General features: G+C 45.9%; 1 protein-coding gene across 10 annotated transcripts in view; it reads right to left on the bottom strand.

Moving 5' to 3' along the window:
- PECAM1 (platelet and endothelial cell adhesion molecule 1) overlaps nt 1-26,635 on the bottom strand; it is a 71,645-nt gene that overhangs the window by 28,191 nt on the left and 16,819 nt on the right. For all 10 annotated transcript variants that reach the window (XM_025890311.2, XM_025890314.2, XM_025890316.2 and 7 more), the window contains 8 exons: nt 26,472-26,628; nt 26,359-26,385; nt 16,311-16,604; nt 12,981-13,292; nt 9,746-10,021; nt 5,068-5,316; nt 3,536-3,811; nt 91-378 (listed from right to left, as the gene is read on the bottom strand). In XM_025890311.2, coding sequence (XP_025746096.1) covers nt 91-378; nt 3,536-3,811; nt 5,068-5,316; nt 9,746-10,021; nt 12,981-13,292; nt 16,311-16,604; nt 26,359-26,385; nt 26,472-26,628 — 1,879 coding nt within the window. Of the gene's footprint in view, nt 1-90; nt 379-3,535; nt 3,812-5,067; nt 5,317-9,745; nt 10,022-12,980; nt 13,293-16,310; nt 16,605-26,358; nt 26,386-26,471; nt 26,629-26,635 lie in introns of those variants that run through there.

Below are 26,635 nucleotides of genomic sequence, written 5' to 3'. Positions count from 1 at the left end.
TGCCCACTTCCTCTTACAAGGGATAAGGCTTTGGCCTTGCTCTGCTCTTGGAGGCCACACTAGATCCCACTGTTTCAGACCCTGACTCACCTCTGACTGTCAGTATGTTGCTTTGGGGACTGCTTTTAACCCGGTTCCCTCTGTTGGAGGCTGTGCAGTAATACTGTCCCTCATGCTCCTTGCTAGCCTTCGCCTTGTGCCAAATGGCCTGGGTGTCATTCGAGGTGGTTTGGTAGAAGGGACTGGTCTCTTTTTCTCTGTAAAACCTGAAGGTGATTGGACCAGATGCTTCGTTCACGGAGCACCGAAGCATGACGGCCTTCCCAGACTCCACATCCTCATTCAGCAGGATAGAGAGCTTCACCTCATCCACTGGGGCTGAAAGGCAGTGAAAGGGACAGCGCTGAGGAAAGGGGGAGGTGCAAGAGAGGGAACACGACACAGTGCTGCTTGGGGCCAGCCTCCTGCCGCCCTATGACAGAGACTGGGACTGGGACTGTGTGTGCCTTTTACTCAATTCACCAACCCCACCCCACGTCCTTCACATCTCCCCTCCTCTCCTTAGCCCAGAAGGACAGCAACTGAAGCCTCCTGTGCCCACGTGTTGCTTACACACAAGATGCTAGGGACACCTCCCTTCACTTAGCACCTCAAGGATTACTGACCACTCAGCCTGATGATACAATTCATCTCTGTGCCCTGTTGAGTGTGAGAGAGAGAGAGTGTGTGTGTGTGTGTGTGTGTGTGTGTGTGTGTGTGTGTGTGTGTGATTTCCCTCCCTGTGCTTACAAAGATGTATGGCACTTCCAGATCTTATGAATAACCTTGACCCACTATCTTTAGCTATTCCTGTTCTTCTCCCTTTTCCTTTACGAATGTTCTAAACCAATGCTCTCGCAACCTCATTTCCCCCCTTCTTGTTACCCCTGTCACCTGACTTCCATCCCTCCGCTTTGGAAACTGCTCTCCATCTCTGGTTTTGAAGAAACGCCAAAGGTCACCCGATCCCGACTCTCCCATCCCCGAGTCCCCAGCAGATTAATTCCAGTCTTCATAGGTGTCCTTCCAGTCTTCCCATCTGCGGCCTTCCTGAACCGGTGCGGCTTCCTCTGCGGCCTCTCCGATGCATCCCAGCCCAGATTCTCTAACCTCCTCACCTGTCACACCCTCTTTATTCACTAGTTTGTCTTCCTTTTGCTCCTTAGTATGGACTTTCTGCAAAATTTGGTCCTTAGCTTTCCATCTCCATTCTCCTCTTTGGTGATCTCACCTACACCATAGCTTCTGTTTGTGCATTTAACACGTAACCATAGAGCATTTAATGCTGAAATAGACAGCTCTAGTCCGATTACGCCCCTGGACTCCAGGTCTCGATTTTGACCTGGGCATTTCCACTGGGAGGCCCTGCCAGCCTTGCATTCCCAGCAGATCCAAGCAGAACTCAATTTCCTCCCACATAGATTTTACAAGTTTAACTACCAAAATTCTGATCCTCAATTGTCTTCCCAAGCAGACTTTCCTATTAGTGTGAGAATGGACTGGTCAGCAGACTGGTATCTGACTTCATTTTTTAAAAAAGATTTATTCATTCATTTTAGAGAGAGAGAGAACAGGTGGAGGGGCAGAGAAACAGGAAGAGAATCCCAAGTAGGCTTCCCCCTGGGCAAGATGTGGGGCTCCATCTTACGACCCCAAGATCATGACCCGAGCCAAAACCAAGAGTCGGATGCTCAACCAACTGAGCCACCCAGGTGCCCCTGGCATCTGACTTATAAACCACCTCCTCGAGAGTGCAGTGGGTGGCCCGACCACAGAGATGCCAGTCCCATAAAAGGGACCACCAGGCCCGAGATGGGAGGGTGGAGTTCAACCACAAGGGCAGAGTCCTGGAGGGTACAGCCTGATTCAAGAGCCTCTCTCCTGCTGAAGCACAGTGGAGTGGTGGCAAGCCAGCTTCAGGGACCAGGCTGCCCGGCCCCCATTCGCAGCCCCACTGCCCACCAGCTGTTCATCTTAAGCCTTCGGTGCATCATCATAAAATAAGGATAATATTTTAATGCATCTTACAAGGCTATTGTAAATATTAATGGAGATAATTTGCTAAAATACTTCACACTGGGATGCCCACGTGGTCAGAGCTCAGTAAATGTTAACCACTTATATTGACCCCATTTAAACCAATTTAAACAGTTGCATGTGGGCTTCTGCATTGGCTTAAGGTATTGTGAGGTTTGAGGCCTCCACTTCTAACTGATAGAGCCCCCCGGTTAATCTCCCCCAAGCTCCATCCTCCTCATGACCTCCTTTCCTCTTCTGGCTCTTATTGCACACAGGACAAATTCTCAACTCTGAAGACTGGCATTCGATGCCCTTCACAGTTGAGTTCAATCACTTTTTCAGTTCATATCCAATGATTTTCCAGTCCCAATCTTTTGTTTCCAGCCATCTGATCTACCCAGTCTTTTGAACTGCTCCATGGAGACATTCTGCTCATGTATTTAACTGGTAGGCCATCTCCAGCCCTTTCTTGACCCATTGTCAAGACCTGGCTCCTAACCCAGCTCTTCTAACTCAAGCTAGATGGTATCTTTCATGCCCTGAATTCCTATCACCATTGTTGTAAGTGACAATCATGGGTTCCCTAGTAACATTTTTTTCTATGCTTACTTGCACTGTCATTCAAATATACTAAAATATTTCTCCATTATTTAATCAGGACATCCTGTGTTTCTTGTTATGTCATTGAAAACAAAGAACATGTTTTCTTTTTTTGTATGCCCTATAGCATTAGATGCTTTATATATATTGATATTAATTTGAAAAGTATGGCTCCTTTTGGACCATACATTAATAGAAGCAGGAATCTCTATCCTGCTTAAGAGGTCCACAGTGGTACCTGCAGATAGTCAGTTATTAAACAAGGAGGAGGAGGAAGAAGGAGAAGCATATTAAACTTTTTACAAAAGGATATGGAATATCTCAGAGATGCAAACAATGGCCTCCTGAGGCCTCCTGAGAGGCACAAGACAGAGGCTCAAGGAAAAACATCCACCCCAGCACAATGGTATAATTTTCCTGAGTATGACAGCACAAGTCCCATGAGACTACAGCCTGAACTTCTGATGTCTGCAGGTTCTGCACATGATGGAATCTGCCTCCCCAAGAGTCCATAGTGGAGAAGAACTCTGGTCTACAATTCTCAGAGACAGCTGTCAGTTCATCTAAAAAGGAGCAAATGTTAAGGGAGCCCCAAAACACAACTTTAGTGCTTCTTGACGTCAGGACACTTTGCTCTGATATTTTAGCAGTTCAATTGAAAGGTTCTGCAAAAAGATGTCACTGGCCACACCAAGAACCGCCAGATATCTTCTGGACCCATTTACCTGGGCCTTGGGCCCGCGCTACACATGTTTATGGCCTCTGCACAAGTACCACCCACTTGTGCATACAACCCCCCAGGACAACCCCAAACCTTTGAAAATGTGAAGTAAAGCCCCCAAACCACAGGATTTCTTCCCACAGCACAGCAACTCACCTATCACCTTGACCCGCAGAACTTCACTGACCATTTTGGTATGGGAATGACAATTATCCACAACACACTGATATTCTACGTCTTTCATTGGGTTGTCTTTGAATACTGCAGGCTCATTTGAGCGCATGTCACGGCTCTCCAAAACGTTATTTGCTTTTAAAAGGCGGTAAGAAATAGGCACTGTTCCATTTATGGATTGGCAGCTGACTGCGATGGTCTGTCCTTTTATCACCTCAGAGCTGGAGTCATAAAAAATCCTGGGCTTGGAGAGCATTTCTAGAATGACAGAGAAACAACCTGAACAACACTTAAGGCAGAAACAAAACATCCAGCCCAAAAGGGTCCTTCTCCAAACTCTGCTCTTTGCTTCTCTGGCATTACCATAATTACCTGCCTGTCTTACCTACCTTCACAGGACTATTTTAAGAGGGACAGGTGTGTGTGCATGTGTGGTGATGAGGGAGAGGGGAAGTGAGTGCTATAAACAAAAAAGGGTGACAAGAAAAACACTACATCCCCCTAAATCCATTTATATTTTCGTATATCTCACCTACACATGCTCACACATCTGTATGTTGCTGTTGCGTTGAGAAAAGATACAGGAAAAGCATAAGAAATATAACAAGCACCCAGGTGGATTTGATTTGAAAACAAATTCTCAGTGCCTCAGCCTCTCTTGAGAGTAAACCACACCTATGCCTCGAGAAGCAAGAATTCTACGAGGTCCTTATGCAGAAGTTTGCTTATTTGTAAAGCTTATGAAATGTAAAGACCCGCGTTTGTCTCTTGTATTATTTCCTTGGGAATTTCATATCGAGTGAGTTGACAAGAGACTACGACCCTGGTTGAGTTGAGACTAAAATCTTGGCTGCATAACCCACAGCCATGGGTTAAACTGAAGGACGGTGACTGAGTTGCAGCAGAGCCTGTGACAGCCTGAACAGAGTTCCACTGTCACTTAGAGACCCTCTACTCCGAGGGTGGCCCAGGGCCCAACATCCCCAAGGCAGGCACTAGTCAGAGATGTAGACTCTGGCTCCATCTTGACCTGCATTCTAACCCGGTTTCGTATGCACAGTCAGCTCCGGGAAGCATGGCTTTAGGTGGTCCCAGTAGCTACATTCTGTCCACCAGAAGACCTGGGCTTACTAGTCAGACAGAATATGGATAAAAACCAGGAACTCAGATCCTAAAGTTTAGTGTTGAATAAGGAGTGTTTCCTCCCTGACTTTTGGAGTAGGAGCCTGTTCCCCAGCAGCCAGAATCTTGCCAGCTCAGCCACATCATCAGCATGCAGCCACAATAAAGCCATGAACTTGACTTTTACCTACGCTTTCCTTGTATTGCCTTCTTCCTGTACTTGGAGCAGGAATACCCACTTGTTTGGTCTCTTGATTTCACCGCTCTCTCTCCCCCAAGTTCTTCCCCTGCCTCAGTGTGATCTGCCTTCAGCCTGGAGAGGTACAGCTGGTGATAAACTGTCTCTGTCTCATCCCACCCAAGACTCTCCGAGCCAGTGAGGATGTACCCACCACACACGGTTATCTGGACTTCACTGCTTCTCTTGACCACCTTGCCCATGGTTGCGTTGCAGGTGTATGTCCCACTGTCCCTCGCTGAGGCAATCCTGGTGAAATTTTGAGACTCTGACACAATCATCTTTTCCTTCTGGATGGTGAAGTTGGCTGGAGGTGCTCCTGGAATGGAGCACCACAGGTTCAGGCTTTCTCCCTGGTCCAGACGGGTGGCGGAAGATTCCAGCTTCGGCTTGGAAAATAGCTCTGAAAAACCAGTGAGTGGAAGGGGGTGAGATGTTTCTGGGCACAAATCATGGGCCCCTTACAGAGACGGAAGAGAGGGAATCAGGAAGGGACTCTTGCAGGAAGCTATCCAAGTGAACAGGTAGTGTTCTAAGCAAAGGAACAGGCCCGGCAGGAAGGAGCACCTGAAAGTTCAAGCATCCTGGAACATAGTGGGAGCAGAAGGAAGACCTATAGATCTTGAAGGACCCTGGGAACCACCTAAAGAAATGTGAATTGTATCCTAGGGGCAATGGGAACCATGGAGAGTTTGGGTCAGGGGAATGGCATTAGACATGTGTTAGAGGGAGATATCTGGAAGGAGAAGGGATGGAGTTGAAGGGGCCCAGACTGGAAGCAGGAGGGATGCAGTGCAGGCTTGAAGCAGAGTGAGAGTGTGAAGCTGGGGAGAAGTGGCAGCTGGCCTCCATCCCTCCCGAACTTCCCACAGAGAAAGATGAAGGTGACACCTGAAGCCTCCTGAGGTTGAGTACTTCGTAAGCTAGAATTCTATGCCACTTTAAGGAGTCACTAGTACCATAATTCAGGTTGAGTGTCAACAACAGTAAAGATACAAGTTGACTTTTAAGAAGTCTTGGCATCTCCTTATTTAAATATTCCCTGAAATACATCAAGATTTTGTAGTTATGGAATACGTTTTTATTTTCAGATACTGGGAAATTACTAATTAACTACTTAGCCGCTGTGAAGACTTGGTCCTTCGTGTAAGCAAGTGCACTCTGGCTTCAAGATTATGGCCTTTGATAGCAGAAGGAAGGACTCAGTAGTTTTTTTAAAGATTTTATTTATTTATTTGAGAGAGAGAGCGAGAGCACACATGCAAGCAAGCACGAGCGACGGGGCTGGAGCGGGGGAGCTGAGCAGGGAGCCCAACATGGGGCTCAATCCCAGGATCCTGAGATCACAACCCAAACCAAAGGCAGACACTCAACCAACTGAGCCACCCAGGCACCCCAGGCATCGGTAATTTTTGAGACTATCTGCACATTGAGAAAAGAACAGAGACCCAAAGTTCCTCTTAGGAAAGCTTCTTTGGACTACAGGTTTGAGAATGCAGCCAGGAGTCAGGGAATCAAAGTTTACCTTTGGTTCTAAATTTAACATGTCTGGGGACACCAATCAACACTGTTATTGTTATTGATGTTACATAGCTATGGAAGTCATTTCCATCATAATCAGTCCCCAGTGCTTTCCTAGTTTCCTCAATAAAATCAAATAAAACTTCAAGTAAGGTGGTAGCCCAATAATTAATTTATATTTTATTAAGACACATTCCATCCTTCCTTCCATATAAGCATTGACTTATCTGTTTTCAGAGCACCATCAAAAGCTCTAGCTTAGGAGTGAGGAAAGGAACCAAAGAAAGACATCCTAAAATGCCTTACAATTTCATTGGGTGTTTACCAAAAAATGTGAAAAAATGACTCAGCAAGAATACCAAAGAAACTCTCTGTTTAAAAATATGTAAACAAAAATGTAAAAAGTAGAAACCATCCTGCAGAAGTAGGTGCAAGATGGTTTATTTATTTATTTTTTTAAAAGATTTTTATTTATTTATTTGAGAGAGAGAGAGAGAGAGCACATGAGGGGGGGAGGGTCCGAGGGAGAAGCAGACTCCCTGCTGAGCAGGGAGCCCGCCGTGGGACTCGATCCTGGGACTCCAGGATCATGACCTGAGCCGAGGGCAGTTGCTCAACCAACTGAGCCTCCCAGGCGCCCAATGTGCAAGATGGTTTAGAATCAGGAATGAAATATTAGGGAACAACAGTCCATTTCTAAAGGACATAATGTAACAGACTGGCAGGACCATCATGTAGACTAATAAAGATTAGTCTTTTACTTGCTCACTGAATGAATATTTATTGAGCTCCTACAATGTACCAGGCTCTGTTTTAAGTATCAACGATGTAAGGTGAATTGAACCCCACTCAGAGTGGTAGTGGCAGATGCTAGATCTTTGCAGGGACTGCTGACATAAAGACAGGAACCGAGTGTGGTGGGAACTGAGGTGTGACCATAGGACTCTCCTGGGGGAGCCTGGAGGGAGATCTGGGGCTTGGTCTTTAAGGACAGCAGAAGTTTTTCAGTGGCCAAGGGGAAAGGGTAGTCTAGGCAGAGTGGGAGGGATGTTGGGAAGGGGATGGGGTCAAAGTGAAGGATCATGACCATGCAGGAATTTAAGCCCATGAATAGTGATGTCAAATAGGGGCCATATTAGAAGGGCTTCTCCTATAGCTGGTTGAAGAATGAACTGGAACACAGATGCTCCAGGACACCCCTGCAATAGATAATCCTAGTGTGAGGGCCAGTGTTAGGATGTGATTACGGAGATAAGAAGACAGGACGGATTTGAGAGACCTGGCAACCCCTGGCGACAGATTAGATCTGAAAAGGTGGACAGTGGGGGGCGCGGGGGGGGGGGGCAAAGGTGTCTTTTCTATCTGAAGACAAATCTAATAAAATTATTGTGAGCTGCTAACGTCACTATATCCACTGACAATGAGGCTTGATAGCAACAGGGGTGTGGATAACCGGATGTTTAAGTGGGCCTGGAAACATTTCCAAAGGCCCGGTAGAATTTGAACATGAGGATGCTTGCCTGCCAGCCCTGGTGTGGCTCAGTTAGCTCCATGTGGAAAGGGCAGAGCTCGGGATCACAGAGCGCTCAGGCTGAAGGGATGGGAAGGGCAGGCCTGAGTGTAACACTTTGCTATCTTGGGCCAGGGAGACTGATCTACTGAATGACTTGCATACCCGACATGATACAGACTTCTGGGTGTAGGTGATCACCTACAACAGTAGTATCTTAGGGACCAATTATGCTTTATGCTTTCCTCAAGTAGCCTGGCCCGAGGGGTGAGGATGCTGCTCTGACTGATGCAAGAGTCAGTTGGTTCACCGCTTGGTCCCTGTTGCTCCCACAGCAGTATGCCCATCCCTTTATTGTACTTGTTCATGACATTGCATTTGAATGGTCTATTTATGTCTGTGAATTCAAGGGCAAAGCCTGACCTTAGACAGCTATCTATCCTCAGTAAGTTGCCCAGCATACAGAAGGCGCTCAATGTATGTTGAATTGAATACTTTTCTCTAATGAGATAATATGTCTTATCAATGAAAAACATCATGTACCGTCAAGATATTTGTCATTATCAATGATAAATTGCTAGTATACACTGAAGACTGGCAGGATCCAACACATTTGCCAATCACCCAATTGGGAGGTTGGCAGCCTACCTGTGATACTGTGGATTGTCCCTGTGACTCTACACTCAATGCTTGACATTCAGAAGGCTTTCAGTAAATGAAGGAATGAATTAACATCTTCATTTGGGAACCAAGAAGTGCTGACTCTCTCTACCCTCAGAAACCCTGTCATCCAATGTTCATTCATTCATCCAACAAATATGCATTGAAGTCCTACTATGTGCTGGGCACTATTCTAGGTGTTTAAGGACATAGCACTGAATAAAATAGGTAATGTCCCTGCTCTCACTGGCTTACATTCTAGTGCCTGGGTACGTACAAGAAACAGGAAGAGGCAGAGTATATTTCTTTTGGCAATAGGTACTATGGAGAGATGTAAATCCAGCAAAGGGGGAAAAGAGTCCAATAGAACTTTTAAGTGCATGGGTTTAGAAGTCAAATGGGCCTGGGAATGACTCTTGTTCTGCCACCTGGTAACCCTGTGATTGCTGGGTGAGTGACCTAACATCTCAGCCTCAATTTCCATATCCATAAATGCAGAATCATGATACCTATCTCATAGCATTGTTACAAGCATGAACTGAAAATGTAGGTAAACCAGTCAGTGTTCAACAAAAAAGAATTGTTACTATTGTTTTTGAATTTATTAATGCTCTCTCACTCCTGACCCTGTCTTAGGACCTGTGTCTGGGATTTAGCCTAGTGCTTGGCACAGAGGAAAGATAAATGTAGTATAATAAGAGACATACTAGCTAATATTCACAGAGTGCTTCTTCTGTATGAGGCTCTTTATAGCAGAGTCATGTCACTTAGTCATTGTAACAGTCCTACACGTTGAGTGCTGTCATTTTCCCCCATCTCATAGAGTTGTGCCACAGAGCAGCTCAGTAACTCGCCTAAGGTCACAAAAGTAGTGAGTGACGGTGTTGGGTAACTTGGCTAAGGTCACCAAAGTAGCGCGTGACGGTGTTGGTATTTGGTGCCAGAACTTGCACACTCAACCACCACAGCTAACTGCTTACTGGCTCTGCATTGACTTCCCCCTTCGGCACCACACCTCCACCTAAGCACATCAGACAAACAAGCAGGAGCAGAAGTATTGGCCCTCATTGGCCATTCTGGATTCCAGCATGGTGGCTGCTCGAGCCTGCCACATTCCCACACCCTCCAGCAGCAGCCCTACCTGTTATGTTGACCACGATGCTGCTGACCTTGGATATCCGGCTGGCTTCCACTTTGCACGTGTAGTTGCCGTTATGCTCCACCATGGCCATCACTGAGTAGGAGGCCTCGTTGCCATGGCTCTTGTGCGCTACAATTGTCTTGTCCTTCTGGATTATGATTTCTGGAAACGCTTGGACCAGATGCGTCACTTGAATGGTGCACCTAATGTGAAGCTGATCTCCTTCTGTGATCACTCCTTCGGGACTGACGTGGAATTTGGGATTAGAGAAGGATTCTATAAGAAGAGGACAAGCTGGTTGGACTCGGGTTTAAACCTGGGTGAGGGAAAGAGGCACTTACGTCCTCCCTTTTTTGTTTTTGTTGCCAACCACTGTTCTTCCTTATTAACTAAAAAAAATTTAATCTTTCCTCCCAAAAACCTTCTAAGTTGCTCTGATAGCTTCTCCCTTCTCACTCATTCTCGAATCTTCAGCCTTAACTGCAATCCTCCCTTGAGCTTCCCAAAGGCAAAACAAACTTCTCTAGATCTCATCTGCAGAATCTTCTTCAAATGACCTCAAAAATAATCAGAGCATTAAAAACAGACTGTTGCCCCTGCCCACTAAGAATTGTCTAGGCTCTTCTCACACCATTTCACAGAACTATGTCATTTCAGTATAAGTATTCCATAGCTTTCAAAAGTGACAATGATATAGACTGTGCCACTTCTTGGAAATGTACATTTAAATAACGATATGCCCCCACCCAAAAGTGATTTATAGTCTATTCTATTGTTGTTTAATGCTAGCCTTGACTGACTAAATTGATTTCATGACTCATGCAGTTTGAAAAACACTGCTTTAATAAAGTATGGGTCAGATGCCAGGGCACGGGATCTTCAGGAGATGGTTAGAGAAATAGGGACAAACCTTTGCTTCTGCAAAACAAATTGCAGAGCGTTATAGTGCACACACAGACTGCCAACTCTGCGAAATCAAATAGGACATTTAAAAATGCCAAAAGTGGATTTAGAGTGATAATACTTTAATTCATTAGTTTTTTTACTGCAAAGTCATTTAACTTCACAATAAATAGCTATTGTTAAAAAAAAAAAAGTCTGTTGTCCTGAACAAAAGTCAAAAAAGAGAGGACATCTTTTAGGACACTCAACAATTGCCCTCTGGAGAAGCATAATAATCACTAAAGGGTTTTTTTCTTACACTCTATTTAATTCCAGATGCACCAGAGATCTAAATGCAGGAAAAAAACACCCCACGTTGAAAACAATAAGAATAAACATAGGTTCATTTTTACCTTAACAATTTTTTTAAAGATTTATTTATTTGAGAGAGAGCAAGAGCAGGGGGGAGGGGCAGAGGGAGAGGGAGGGGGCTCGATCTCATGACCCTGAGATCATGACCTGAGCTGAAACCAAGCATCGGTCGCTTAACAGACTGAGCCACCCAGGCGCCCCAACTTTAATAATCTTTGATAAGCTTTAAGTGTGAATCATGAAACCGAGATGTCAAAAAAAAGATGGATAGATTCGATTAAATAAAGATGAAACATTTCTGCCTAAAAAACTTATCATAAAGACAAATGACGAACTCGGGGAAATATTTGCATAGTTCTCCACAAAGAGCTAATGCCTTTAATTTATAAAGGACTCAAACAAATCAATCAGAAACAGTAAAAATGGGCCAAGTGTATATGAACAGGCAGTTTATAGGGGGAAATGTAAGAGGCCAATAACTGCAAAGAACATACTCAACCTCAGGAAAGACCAAAGAAATACAAATCATAAGAACAATGATATAACACTGTGTGTGCCTCAATCAGACTGGCAAAAATAATGAAAGTAGATAATACTCTGTGAGAGTAGGGATGTGGGAAAATAAACACCAGCATCACTTTTGATGGAAATGTTCATTTTGAGGAGTGCTTTGGCCATTCACATCAGTATTTCAAATGCACAAAACATTTGAATCAACAAATTGACCACCAGGAATCAACCTCACAAATAATAATGAAACAAAATACTCGCAAAAGTACATAAATGATAAGCTTTAATGTGTGTATTCCAGGATTGTTTTAATAGCAAAAAAAACTGGGCAAATACCTGTCTATCATTGGAAAAATGAGGTAAATCATGGTACATCCCTATGATAGGATTCTGAGATGCTATAAAAATGACCAAGATCTGTATGTCTTGATATGGACAAAAGTCTGTAACATACTGTTAAGGAAAAGTCATAAAATAGTATGTTTGGCAGGTTGTATTTTTTTGTCAAAACAAAAATTGTGTGTGTGAGTGAGCATATAAGCCGAGCAAGTCTGGGACCATACAAGTGATTTTCTCTGTGCAGTGGTGCTATGAATGATTGTCATTTTACCCTTTATATTGTACCGTATTTTCTGAAAACTGAACCCACACCATGTATTATAATCAGAAAAATATTATACATACATATTATCATCCCTGTATATATGTGTACATATATCCACACACAAGTGGGGGTGACATAGGTACCACAAGCAGAAGGGTATTTATGACAAACTTTGGGGCTCCTACAGATAAGAATGGAGGCTATCTGCACTACAGTGTGCCTTCCCCTGACTCTTCCCGGTTCGCGAGCCTGTCCCGTCCTGCAGGCTGCCTGTCCCGGAGCTCCCTTCATCCTGGACACGTGCCCCCAGGCTTCCCTCTGCTATAGCCTTTCTCTACGGAAAGCATGCCTCAGGCCACCTCATTGGTTTCTTATATGTCCAACGCCTCGGTGATGAGGAGCGGGTAGAAGAGGGGAGTCCTTTATTGAATGTGGGAGGCAAAGACTGAGGACCTGGACCCCCTTCCCTCCCGATCCCCTCCAGACCCCACCTCCTGGCGTCTGACCCACATTGGCTTAAAGCTCTGGTTTCTATGATGCATCGCTTCCCTGAGTCATGGCCAGTGGTTTAAAACACTGAAGTAGAATAGAATAGAAACTACCCAAATGCCCCATATATTAAGATGATTTGTGAAACTTTTGTTTGGGAAATTTCACACACACACACACGCACACACGCACACACACACACACACACACGCTAAACAATAAACATAGCCTTTAAGTGGTTAAGAACAGTCCTGAGAACAGCAGTCCAGCCAGACGGCCCCAACCCCCTTTCTGAATTCTGGGCTCTTTCTCCCCATCCCCAACCAGCAAACCAGAAAGAGTGATTTTTTTTTAAAAAAAGGAGTTTAGGACTCTGACCCGTCACGGTGACCAGTTCACTCTTGATGGCTCTCGAGTATTCCATGTGGTTCTCAGAAAAGATCGTGGCTTGGCATTGGAAGTATATAACATGGTCCTGTTCCTCCACTGAGAATTCCAGCATCACAAAATTCTGGTTATAGGAACTTTTTTTTTTTTCTCTTTTTTGCTTGAAACCGTTTGCATGTAGTTTGAGTTTTTCAATTGTGAAATGTATTGGGGGCTTTTCCTCTGGGACAGAACAATTGACCATCACGACCCCGCCTTCTATTGCCTCTCTCTTGTCCAGTGTCACTCTGGGATCAGACACTCCTTGGAGGGAAGAAAAAGTCCGTTAGTATTGTTTGCTGTAGCTATATGCAAGCCTCCCTCAGCTGGGTCACTGTGGTGGGCCCATCTGAGGGTCTTTTGCTTTGTTCCCAGGACCCTCAGTGCTACCTACCAGGTAATTACCGACCCTGTATGCGCCTAGAGCTACACCAGCTACTATGAAAAAATATGAAGTATGTTTAAGAGGCGGTTGGTGCTTTCAAAGTTAATAAACCCATTGGGAAGACTCTTCCCAACTGATACAATTAAAGACAAAACAAAACAGCCAGTATCTCTTAGCATTACTGTGGTTGTTGTTATAATTTATTGACTGCCAACCACAAGCTAGGACTGACTTTATATCCATGACTTCATGTCCATTCTCATAATAAATCTCCTGGGTAGGCATGAAAGATAAAATTGTGCCTATTTTACAGATGAAGGTGAAGCTCAGACAGGTGAAATTTCATCCAAAAACTCATAGCCATCCAGCCCCAGGACTGAGATTCGACTCCAGGTCTGTCTGACTCCAAAGCCAGAAGTTGGGGTGGGCGTGGGAGGTGGGAGAGAGGAAGGATACATTGCCTCCCAGTTCAAAAAAGCAAAGCTGAAAGTAACTACGCATCAGAATGTGTTGCAGAGATAATGAGTGAAGGAGCAGTCAGGAAAAAGGAGGCCCTCTTTGCCTGGGGGATCAGAGGTGGTTCTAGAAGGAACAGAGCTGGAGAGCAATCTTGGAGGAAGGGTGTTACTTGGGCAGACGAGATTGGATGGGGACTAAGGACAGGCATTTCAGGGTGCACGTGCATGGGGACAAGGAATGTGAGGGACTTTTCCAGAGGGCCATCTAGAGCAAAGAAGAGGGTAGGGGGGAGGTATATTAAGTGGTGAGTCGGGGTCAGATGAGGGGGAGCTAGGAGGGTCTGGCTGGGACTAGATGTCTTGTCCAGGCTCTGTGGTCTGGCGGTCGTGAGTTCCACCTTACACCTTAAGAGTCAAACAGACTAGCTTATATTGTAAACCTGCCACCTCACTCAGTTGCTGGTGACTCATGAATCTTTGTTTCGATGCCCAGAGCTATACCGATGAGGGCCGTCCTCTTGGGAAGGTGACCTATACTGTATTCATACCACTACTGTCACTTATGGGGGTAGCTGTTTACGAGAAAGTATTCCCCTGCTTCACACTGATCTCCCCCAAGGAAGGGATCATGTCTTCCTCATTGTTGCGCCCTCAGCCTGGCTCAGAGTAGGACGCAATAAATGTTTAATGAACAAATGAATGGCCTTTCGTCTACCTCAAAGACCTTAATAATGATTAGGAGTTAGAGAGGCCAATTCTGGAGTCCAAGAGTTCTTGGTTCTAATCAGCTTTGCCTTGGAGCAACTCTGAGGCATGAACATGCCGCTCAACCTCTCTGAGCCTGTATCTGCCCCTGGAAATGGGGGGAACCACGTTTGGCTCCCAGTGCTACTGCAGGGGTTAAATGAAATGTGCGTAAAGCACTTCCAACTGTTGACTTCATAAGGACCTAATAAGGGGGCAGTTCTTACCACGGGAAGTGACAAGAATGTGAATGACTGCTCTGATGACCAACAGGAACACAAAAAGGCAGAAATGACAGTGATGGTGGCCGCTGTCAAGGAAGTACAGGGCTCACCTCACTAACTATCCATTCAGTCATCCAAGTTGTAAGAAAAATTACCTGAAGTTTCAAAAGCCTGCCAGCACGTTTCTTTTCAACATTACCCAAATTCAGCCCGGCCAGTCTTTCCTTGTCACATCAAGACTCCAAAGATTGGGGGATCGGACCGAGGGGCACTCTGCTGGGATACTGCGCTCTCTCTCAGCCTCTGCTTTCCACCCATGCTCCACTCCACTTCTCTGCCCTTGCTCAACTTCACCATCGAGCAAACTCCTACGCGATCCTCTGTATCAGGACCCAATGTCCCTTCCTCCAGGAAGCCAGCCCTAATTTCCCCAGGAGGAACTGTTTCCTCTCACTTTTGTGCTCCCTATGGCACTCAGATCATATGACTATTAGATTGTAATTATTTTTGTAAATGTTTCTCTTCCCCACCAGACAGCAACTGCCTCCAGAGCTGGCCCCGACCTGATGCCTTGTCACGTTCTGCACCTGGTTTTCTTCCTGACTTACAGCCTTGGGAAATGCTTCCTGAGGGAGTAAATCCATGAGTGGATGGATGGAATCCTGTATCTCTGAACCCAAATTCCCCATGATTTCCCTCGTTTCTCCATTTGTACTTCCCTTTTCCATTTGTTTAATTTATTCCACGATCGTTTATTGAGTGCCTACTATGAGCCAGATTCTTTGTTCAAGATACAAAAGTGGACCAAACCCCGTCTCTTTCCTTGGGATCGTACATTCCAGAAGAGCAGACGGGTAGGCAAGAAACACTTCCAATACGGTGAATAGTGATTGCCATTTATGGGGAACTTATGTGCTGGAAATTATACTAAGCACTTTACCTTTTCATCCTTCCAATAACTCCCCAAGCTGGGTATTACTATTATCTTCATTTCACGGATGAGAACTTTAAAGTTTAGAGAGGCTGAGGGACTTGCCCAAACTGGACTCCAGACAGAGTGACTGTGGCAGCCAATGTCAACACTCAGCCTATGGCCTTCCTACAAATACCACTGAATGTCAAGATTACACAGGAGCTGTGAGGACCAGGACCCTGGGGGTGATCGATTTTGCTTGGGAAAGTGTCAGAGAAGAGATCATCGAGTTGAGTCTTGAAGGAGGAAAAGCAGTTCGGAAGAAGAGAGGAAGAAGGGTATTCCCAGGAGAGAGAACAGCACATGCAAAGTCAAGGAGAGGAGATACAGCCTGGCATACTGGGAGCATGTCTAACGCCTACATTTTCAGGTCAGGAAAATTCCAGGCAGGGGAGTGAGAGGGCTGAGGCCTATGCTACCAACCATTCAATTACTATTCTTGCTACCGCGTGTGCGACAGCGCATCTGCTTGAGCTCCGTTCAGATGCAGGGACTCACCTTTCACCCACACCTGGTACTCTGAGGTGGTTTTCTCCTTGTTGTTCAGAATCACGGTGCATTTATATGTCCCTGCGTCATAGACCCGGGCTTGGGGAATAAAATAACTCTCGGTAGTCTCCATGGAGGAGACATTGTGAAATAGCACGTCATCTTTATAGAAGAGCACCCAGTGCTGAGGCTTGATGTGCGAGGTGGTGCTGATGTCTACAATGCACTGCAAGGTCAGGTTCTCCCCATTTTGCACCTCCTGTCCTGGCAGGATCTCCATGTAGATGTGGTTGATGGTGAAAGCTAAATGACAAGGGAAGGAGAGGCAGACACACCTGTTATCTCAGAAACATCACCCCAGTGTCCTTTACCACATCAGATTGGTATGATCACATCCTCTGCAGTGTCGCATCCAGGGGTCCCCAGGCCCCCAGGGACCAGGCAGGCAATGACTTATGTGTGGTGCCCATTCTCGAGGAGGCTATCTCTCCAACACTGGGACCTGGGGTTGGGAGCTACTGTGTCTGGTGTGCTCTCTGAGCCTCCTGTCTCATCGGCTTCCATGAATCATGAGATTAGAAGCATTTTATTGAAATCTGTGAGTGGCCAGTGCAGTTAAATGTTTCCAAACCCCCAAAGGCAGAGGATATGACGTCTATGTGAAAATCCCAGAGAGCCTACAGATAGGTCATTTGAAATAATGCAAGCTCAGAAAGGTGGATGGAGATCATTAATATACAAAAAATCAGGATAGTGGTCACTTCTGAAGGGAAGAGGGCGGTAGGATTAGGAATGCACAGTAAGATAGAGGGTTGGTGATGTTCTCATTTTAGCATTGGGTGGCGGACTCACGTGAATTCATGATGTTACTAAAACACGCATATATAAATAAAACAAAAAGGAATTGTGCACAGATCAAGGATGAGGGCATGTTATGAACCAAGGATTACAATCAATACAATTCTGTGTACCTGAGGCCCCCAAAAGAGAATGTATTTTCTGTATGAGAAAAAGATACTGTATAAAGTCTCTTTCCCATTCTTTTCCTAGCCACCCAGTTCCTACCTCCCCTTGCAGAAGTAACCACTGATTCTAGTTTCTTCCAGCAAATACAAAGATAAAAGTCTTACTTACTCCCCCCACCCACCATCTTTTGCACAAGATCTCCATATGCAGAGTCTAGCACCTTACCTAAAGTTTATATGGCCTTCAGGGGCCAGAGATAGTGTGGGACTGTGGGCACCAGGTGTTATTCAAGCAAAACAGGACCACGTGGCTTAAGTAAGGCTCCTAAGGATCAGTTCTTCTCAGACACTTTGGTAACAGAAAAATATTCATGGCCCATGCTTGATGAATGTATATTTACTGAGTCTCCTACACATCCTGAATCTCCTTATCCCGGGACAAAGGAAGATCTTGCAGAAACCTGCAAGCTTGGACCACTCTGCTATGGACCCTCACGGACTTGTATTAACCAAATTAAGTCTGGCACTCTATCAAAGGATGCTGTTAGGTAGGGACTGAATTGTGTCCCACCCCCCCACGCCCACACACACAACATTCACATATTGAAAACCTAACCCCTCGTACTTCGGAATGTGACTGTGCTTGAACATAAGGCCTGTAATGAGGTGATTAAGTTAAAATGGGTCCTAATCCAATCTGACTAGTGTCCTTACAAGAAACCTGGACAAAAAGAGACCAGGGACGTGTGCACAGGGGGATGACCATATGAGGACACAGCAAGAAAACAGCCATCTGCAAGCCAAGGAGGGAGGCCTTGGAAGGAACCAAACCTGCTAACATCTTAGTCTTGGACTTCCAGCCTCCAGAACTAGGAGAAAATGAATTTGTTGTGGGCGCCTGGGTGGCTCAGTTGGTTAAGCGACTGCCTTCAGCTCAGGTCATGATCCTGGAGTTCCGCATCGGGCTCCCTGCTCAGCAGAGAGTCTGCTTCTCCCTCTGACCCTCCCCCCTCTCATGTGCTCTCTCTCTTTCTGTCTCAAGTAAATAAATAAAATCTTAAAAAAAAAAAAAAGAAAATGAATTTGTTGTTTCAGCTACCCAGTCTGTGGTATTCTGTTGTGGTAGTCCTAGGAAACTAATAGATGCTGGTAAGAAATTGTCTTATGGAACCTGATATTGTCTAAGTCGAGGATGCCACCAGGACATTGTTCATGATTTCACTGTGTTTCAACTGCATCAGCAAAAGCTGTGTTTAGGGCGCCTGGGTGGCTCAGTCAGTTAAGCGTCTGCCTTCAGCTCAGGTCATGATCTCAGGGTCCTGGAATCGAGTCCTGCATTGGGCTCCCTGCTCGGCGGGGAGTCTGCTTCTCCCTCTGCTCCTCACCCCCCCACCGGCTCATCCTCTCTCTCTCACAAATGAATAAGTAAAATCTTAAAAAAAAAAAAAAAGAAAAGCTGTGTTTATTCATTTCTACCTTATAGATTCCCAAATTTTTCTAATGGATCTTGTTTTCCTTTTTGCTTTGACTGCTAAGAAGTATAAACCCAAAATTTCATCTCTGCTTCTAGCAAACTTTGGGATGAATTTCTGTGTGCTAAAATACCCCCCAGTTTTATTTCCCTGCCTTTACTTTCTTCCCATTCTGATTTCCTCATTTATTATCTCCTATTGAACAACAATGCATAATTTTGTAAGTGGTCCCAAATCATTTTTCAGATAAGAAAAGGTATAGCTAGCTAATTAGCCAGAGACACTGACAAATATCATCTTCCTCTCTCTTTTAATAAAGTCAAATCTTTCTGAACAATTTAGAATTTGGCTACAATACGTCTCAGGTTTTAAAATGAATACAACAGTTCACACCTGTCCCTTTCTTCCGAGCAATTAAATGAACAAAAAAATGGCTTCTGATCGGTTCTATAAGATGAAACAAGGTGAATGTTTAAATGCAAGTTATTTCCTGCAGCATTAAAATCTTTAGGGCTCCCTTTGTTGTCTGTCTATTCCTTACTAGTTCTTGATCTGAGGAGCCTACTCAGTGAGCTCTCAGAATGAAATCTCTTTGGACCATATTTAGTTTCCCATCAATTAATATGGTCCCTTCCCGGGTAGGGACAGGGAATCTCACCCCCCCTTCAGGACCTCCTCCTCATTTTAAAACATGCTGTTTAGGGGCACCTGGGTGGCTCAGTCGGTTAAGCGTCTGCCTTCGGCTCAGGTCATGATCCCAGGGTCCTGCGATCGAGCCCCACGTCAGGCTCCCTGCTCAGTGGGGAGTCTGCCTCTCCCTCTCCCTCTCCCACTCCCCCTGCTTGTGTTTCCTCTCTCCATGTGTCTCTCTCTGTCAAATAAATAAATAAAAACTTTTTAAAAAATAAAACATGCTGTTTAGCACAGTGATTCTAACAGGATAAGAAGGTAAGTGTAAAGCCAGATTGTCTAGGTCAAATCCCACCTCCGTCAACAAACTGTGTGGCTTTGGCAAGTTCCTGAACTTTGAGCCTCGGTTTGCTCATCCGTACAATGGACATACTGATAGTAAGTATAAATGGGAACCCGAGTTTAAGGACTAGAAACACAGTTCCTGGCACAGAGGAAGTGCTTAAGAAATGTTAGCCAGGTTCTGTCAGTCACAGATACAGAACCAAACTTGAGTCTTGAGGGTGCTGAAACTCTATATCCACTCCCTATTTCTAGCAATTTTTTTTTCAAAAGAAAACCATTTCTTAATTTCCCAGGTTACTGACAGTTGAGTTCTCCAGACTCCCCGCATTTGTCACCCCGCTGTGTTAGGCTGCTTTCCTGTCATCATCCTGGATGAAGTGCACACCCGTGGCAGGTCAGGCCCCAGACTGGGACCCAGACCTGGGTACAGGAAGAAAGCCAGTCAGGCATGCCTGGGTCCACAGCCATGAGCTGGGTGATGCTGGGAGTTACTTAACCCCTCCCTCTAAGCTACCACTTCTCCTCCTATAGAACGGGAACCCTAGTACCTGCCTTCCCTTGTATTTCAATCTTGAACAGTGACTGAACCAAGGAGGCCGTGAGCCCTGAGGGGCAGAGCCTGGCCCCTGGCTGACATTCCCTTCCCTCTTCCTTAGCACCATTCCAGGGGCCTTCTCTGTGCCAGGCACTGCATCTAGTACTAGGGGTTCACAAAAGAGTGAGATCAGCACGGTCTCTGCCCCCCTGGGGCTCACCATGTGCAGTCCCACGACTTCTCTATTCCAGACCCTCCAGCCTCAGCATCATCCCTGCTTGGGCCTCCTACTGACCAGACCTAATTCATATCCTTTTTACAGGAGCCCTACAGCAAACTTGGCTAAAGCATCAGGTGGTGGTTCTTTAGAGAGGATGATATTCACTAGGCATGGGGCACTTCTGCCAACTGGTTTTTCTAAGCAATGAACACACATCTGCTTAATAAATCAACTCAGTCGATTCACTGGAAGAAACATCACACTCCCATGGCCAATGGCAACAGACAAGGGAGGAGAAAGGAAGGCAAAGCGGGAGGAAAAGGATTTTATAAAATGTATCGATAACTTTACTGTAAATTTATGAAACCCAGCTCTTTGACTAACACAAAACCTCACTGATGGGAGGCAACAAAAGCAGCAACCCCGCTTTCAAAACCACCACCACCTCCACGCTTGTGGTAGCCAGCCTTCGAATGGCCCCCAGGGAGGCTGTCCTCCGCTCTCCATACCTGCATCTGCCCACCTCATACCAGGGTTGGTCTTGTGACCAAAAATACTGAAGTGCTGTTTTGTTGCTTCCGAAATTAGTCTATAAAAGACGTTGCAACTTTTGTCTTGAGCACTTTTTCCTTTATTAGGATCACTCACTCTGGGCTAAGTCATGAGCATCCCTCTGGAGAGGCCCACATGGTGAGGAGCCGTCACATGAGTAAGCTTAAAAGCAAATCCCCCAGCCCCAAATAAACCCTCTGTTTACTGTAATCCTGACCAGCATTCTATGGGCAATCTCCTCCAGACAGGCCCTGAGCCAGAACTCCCAGATTCCTGACCCTCAGAAGCTGTGAAGTAATAAACTGTTATCTTAAGCCACTAAATTTTGGGGTAATTTATTAAGCAGCAATACGCCACCCAACTAATCTTCAAAAATCTCTACCTGATTATTAAGATAGTATAGAAAATATTGTCGTCTTTGTGAATAAACTGTTCAGGAAAAGCCAAGCTGGATTACTGCGTATGGCTCTCACTATTTACACAATAGAGTGTTCACAGCTGGGCCCCCTGGAGGTTCACCGATGGGTGGTAGGGGGCCCACGAACCACCTTCAAGTATAGGCAAGTGTGTGTGTTTTTTGGGGGGTGGGGGGAGAGGATCCACAGCTTTCTTTAGTGAGCCCCAAATGGTCAGAACCACTGTGATGAAAGTTTGGTGTTAGGCAGCAGCCTAAGGAGGTCAGATCTTTTCAACCTGGACAGATGAAGGCTGACAGAGGGGGATCCATGTAACAAAGTCACCAGAGCACAGATTAAGGCACCCATGGAGCATTGTGCCAAATCCCCAGACCCTAAAACAAGGGGCCTGCTTCCCTGTACCTTGAGCCACCAGTCAGCGGATGCTGATGCTCCTTTGGAAGATGAAGCATCATGACTCAGCCAGCCTCTTGGGCAACCTGGAAATGACTCATAAAGGGAGGGAGGGGAGCCCCCTCCCACCATTGTCAGGAAAATTACAGGGAGCCAGCTAGCACGGAGCCCCTGATGAACTCTGGTGCTCAGCAGAGAATGTGCTGACCCATCTCATCTGAATCCCAAGCATCTCTAAGTTCAGTTTGGGTCCCCTTCAGTGAAACATTTATTGAGCGCCTGTGTCAGATGCTGGGATTACAAGGTGGATAAGAAATCATCCCTGCTGTCCTACACCATAGAGGCTGGGGGGGAACCTAGATAACTGAAGTATAATGCTAGACACACCGAGGGAGAGGTGAGAAGAGAGGCCCAGGAAAGGCCAAGGGAAATCTGAAGGAAGTGCCCCCTGAACTTGGACCTGGTGGGGCACTTCGGGCAGGAGATCAGCATGTACCAGGGCACAGGGGCATGAGAAATCTCAGGCTTGGTATTTTCACGGGGAGCGTCTTTGCTGCAAGCGTTTTCACCACGTAACTATTTGCTGTAAAGCCATTTGGCCATCAAAGATAAAATCACAAAATATAAAAGAGGGACATTCGTTAAAGGGGACATAATAAAACATGAGAAATGAATAACAAAATTAGAAAGCTATTGTAAAACGCAAAATAATTGAGTACATTTCAAATGTGTGGAGATTCATGGCAATCATGTGCAAATAACTGATTATATTTCATGGATTGCACCTAAGCACTTGTCTCCAAAGTCTCTCGTTCATAGAATTATACATTTTTTTTCTTTTTCTTGCTGATGGGTCTCCTCATTCTTTTTTTTACTAAAGTTTCTTCCTCATGAAGAGAAGTAGAGTTCAAAAATAAAATCTTAAAAATATATAAATAAATGAATAAATAAAATAAAAATAAAAGAGAGGTAGAGTTTCCAAATACTAGGGCGCATATTTGTAACAGAACTTTGTACTACATCATGAAGATGTATTACCTCCTACGCTGTTGTTTGTTCTTGGCATATTTTAACAGGTCCATTGATAGCTGTTCCCAGTTCTATGGCAAATGTGGGTTCAAAACTCTGCACCACTGTATAGACCATCATGAGGGCTAAGATTTCTATAATATAAAAGTGAAGCACATGTCAATGAAGAAATGAAACCACACTCAACCAGCTGATAAAACCAACAAACTGTCAACTGGTTATTTAACCTTTCATGGCAAAATTGCCTTACGGCCCATTAGTTATGCAGTGAAAATGCTTACAGCAAAGATGTTCAGGGCAAAACTACCTAGAACCAAGAAATCAATGCATTCTGGGCATGTGCAGTTACAGGAACGAGACTTGGGGCCTGAGGGGACAGGCAGACCGGGTAGGAGGTGCCACAAACAGTGGGCCTTGCCTGGAGTGCTGACAAGCTGGACCTGCCTGAGAGTATTTGGGGGGGGGGGGGGTGACAGGATGCCACCTGAGTTTTAGAAAGATTACCATGGGCTGGAAAGAGAGAGAGACCAGAGGACTGTAAACATCCTGGACCATGGTTCAGGTGATAGCCCAGGAGGCCTGTGGTAGGGCAGGCACGGAGGGACTGGGGGAAGGGAGACTTGAGTGGATGAGAAAGGACTTGTTTTCTGGGTGATGAAAATGTTCTGGAACTAGACAGTGGAGATGTTTGCACACCATTATGAATGTACTGTCATAAGTAGCAAAATTTGATGTATGTATTTCACTACAATAAAGAAAAGACTTGTGTGCTTGAATATGGGGGTTGAGGCCAAGAGTGGAAGTTTCCTGGGTTAGGTACCCAGGAGGGTCTGGGTGCTGCCGACCGAAGTAGAGGATGCCAGAAAAAGATAAAGGACTGGGACAAAGTCCCGACGGTGCCGCTGGGTTTGAGGGGCCCAAGGGACGGCTAGGAGGTGTCAGCCATTGGCTCCCCTGTGAAGCCTGACACTCAAGGGAGAGGACGCGGAGGCATAGAGGAGTGTGTTGAACTCCAGAGGGGTTGAGACCATGGAGCCTGAAGAGACCAGGGAACGGGGTTCAGACCCTGGGAAAGTTCAAGTCTCCCCTGGGAGAAGGGGAAGAAGGTTCGTCAGAGGGGGTAGGAGAACACCAAGGAAGAGTCTAGAAGGTCAAGGAAGGAGGCTTTGTGCAGAGGCAGCACAGGGGTCCAGAAAGCTAAGGGCTGGGAGTGTTCGTGGCATTTGTTATTACAAGGTCCTTGATGACCCCTCAGCAAGAGGACTCCAATGGCAGGGAGGTGTGGGGGCTAAGGCCAGAGTACTAAGTGAGGGCAGACTGAGAGCTGGAGAAGCAGAGACAGCAACCATAAACCAGCCTTGAGAGAAGTTTGAGGAAGGGAGTGGATTCATAGGGGGACACAAGATAATGGAGGGAGGTGGGTTGTTTGTGATTTTTCTTTTTCCTAAAAGAACAAGAGCTACCAATTGTGTTTGTAGACTGAGGAGAAAGAGCCAGAAGGGGGCGGGGGATAGAGATACTAAGAGTGGGGTAGGGGCTGAATAAATAATAGAGCGAGATCGAGGTAGGAGTGCCGTTGAGTGATGGGCTGCCCCCCCCACCTCCCCATCAGCCACGAGGGCCGACGTCGCTGAAGCTGGGAGGGAAGCCGGGAGGATGGGTGGGGAGGCAGATAAGCCTGTGGCTGGGGCAGGGCGGGAAGTAGAGGGAGTTCCCTCCAGACAGCAGTGTTTTCTAGGTGAAGATGAAGTTGAGGTCATCTCCTGAGGCGGTAGGGCTGGGGTGGGGTGGGAGAGCCTAGGAAGAGAAAAGGGCCAAGGCTGACCAAGGACCTCAACCACAGAGCCGGCAACGTGGAGCGAGAGGGTGGGTCATGCACGTCAAACGTGCCATCAGCATGGCTGTGGGTGACCACAGGAATGGGAGACCTTGTCCTGGCCCCCACACCGCTAACACCCAGTTGCACACACAAGTACCTCATGGCTTCTGCGCCTCTCAGTTTCCTCCAGTGTAAAACAAGGTGGAGGCCTGAGGAAGCAGTGGGAGAGTCTCCCTGCTCCAATGCTCCAAGTCCTGCAGTTCTGAGCCTGAATGTACAAGGGCCTTTCTCCAGGAACCCTGGGAAGGGAGCCATTTACTTCCATGTGAGGTGGGGAAGGTGGGAGAGACTGAAGGTTCTGGGAAGCAGCCTGTGTGTTTGCAGGGCATGGTGCGGATGAGAGTGGGGTATATGGGCAGCAGTGGACAGAAGGGGGGCGGTTGGCATGCAGGGGCCATGATTGCGGAGGGCTAGGACCAGATGGTCAACTATCGTTAGTCACTGCATGCCGTGGTGGGTGAGCCACCTCCTCTTATCTCATCTTATCCTCAGACTGACTCTATGGGATCAATTCTCTTATCATCCCCATTTTACAGATTGGGAAAAAGGCTCAAAGAGGCCAGGTGAAAGCAGCTTTAAAGATCTGAGTTTGGGCTTCTGGCTCAGACAGAGAGCCACATTTCAGACTACGGAGGTTCTAGCGCTGATGCCCTGCTAACTGGCTCTCACTTGGTCCAGTCGGTTATTTTTCTGAGGCAGAGACATCTTGTTAGGATGGCAGGAAGATAACAGATATCCTGCCTCCACTGGTTATTGTGGGGGTCAAATGCCCGCCAAAGCACATGGACACTGGGGCAGGAGACCCGCAGACTGGCTTTGCTAGTAGCCGCGCTAGCCCTCCCAATCCTGGAGCCACTGCTCAAAGCCTGGGCTCAGCAAACCAGCATCATCCATGTACATCATCTGCAAAGGGCTCTACAACTGTCCGCAAGCTGGTCACCCCCCTTCTTTTGTGGAGCGAAGTGACCTCTGATAAGGGGATCCTGTTCTGTGGGCTCTCCCCCATTTAGCCTCCAGACGCAAACAAGCATCTTAAAGATTCAAAACTAGCTCCAAAGGGGATGATAAACCAAACTTTAAAGATAGGCAGAAGCCCCCCTTCCTGTGCACAAGCGCAAAATATTACAGATAGAATCATAGCTTCACAGGTCAATGGGAAATGAAATCCAGTATCTGTTTTAGATCATTTAGAAGAAAAAGTCATAACAACTTAAATTATGGTCTGTCCTCATGAATCTAACAAATTAATTACATTCATTTGTGATTAAAAAACAATGGGGGATGGGGAGACTATGAAAATAAGAAATTTATGGTAAAACAAAAAAAATAAAATATGGAACCACTCATTTTTTTTATCAGCTTCCAATCCAAACAAATAGCAATTCACTAGTTTTTAGAAAAAAATGTATGCAACTTCTAGAACATGCTGATTAGAACTTGGCTTAGAACGAGTGTTTCATTCCAAAAGCCTTCTAAAAATGCCAGAAGGGAATAAACGTTAGCTCTCAATTAGACTATTTTTCTCAGTTGTCGTAAACATTAAACCCAAGCAATTTGATGTGAGTTTTAAGAATCCTGAACGAAAGACACCGCGAAGCTAGGTAAAAACTTGGTAACTTACAGTTTTCCTGTCCCTCAAGGCTTGGACCTGGAAAAGACAGAAGAAATATGTTGATTCCATTAGCTTCGATTCTCGTGAAGTTTAAATAATGTGGGAAGAGAATAAAAACTCACAAAGCAGAAGCATCAGCAGAAGTCCTAGCCACATCTTGCCCTCTTGGGCCCACGCCAACTGCATCATGAGAGCCAAGACTTCAGGGCAGTTAGTTCTGCCTTTGGGCCATGCCCCTGGGGCAGAAGACGCTTCCCCCGTGGCCCAGATAAATCTGCCCTGTGAA

Source organism: Callorhinus ursinus, unplaced genomic scaffold (genome assembly GCF_003265705.2).
Source record: "Callorhinus ursinus isolate GAN/ISIS: 27379988/994484 unplaced genomic scaffold, GSC_fseal_2.0 scaffold50, whole genome shotgun sequence".
NCBI classification, from domain to species: Eukaryota; Metazoa; Chordata; class Mammalia; order Carnivora; family Otariidae; genus Callorhinus; species Callorhinus ursinus.
This window is presented reverse-complemented; position numbering and strand designations above follow the sequence as displayed.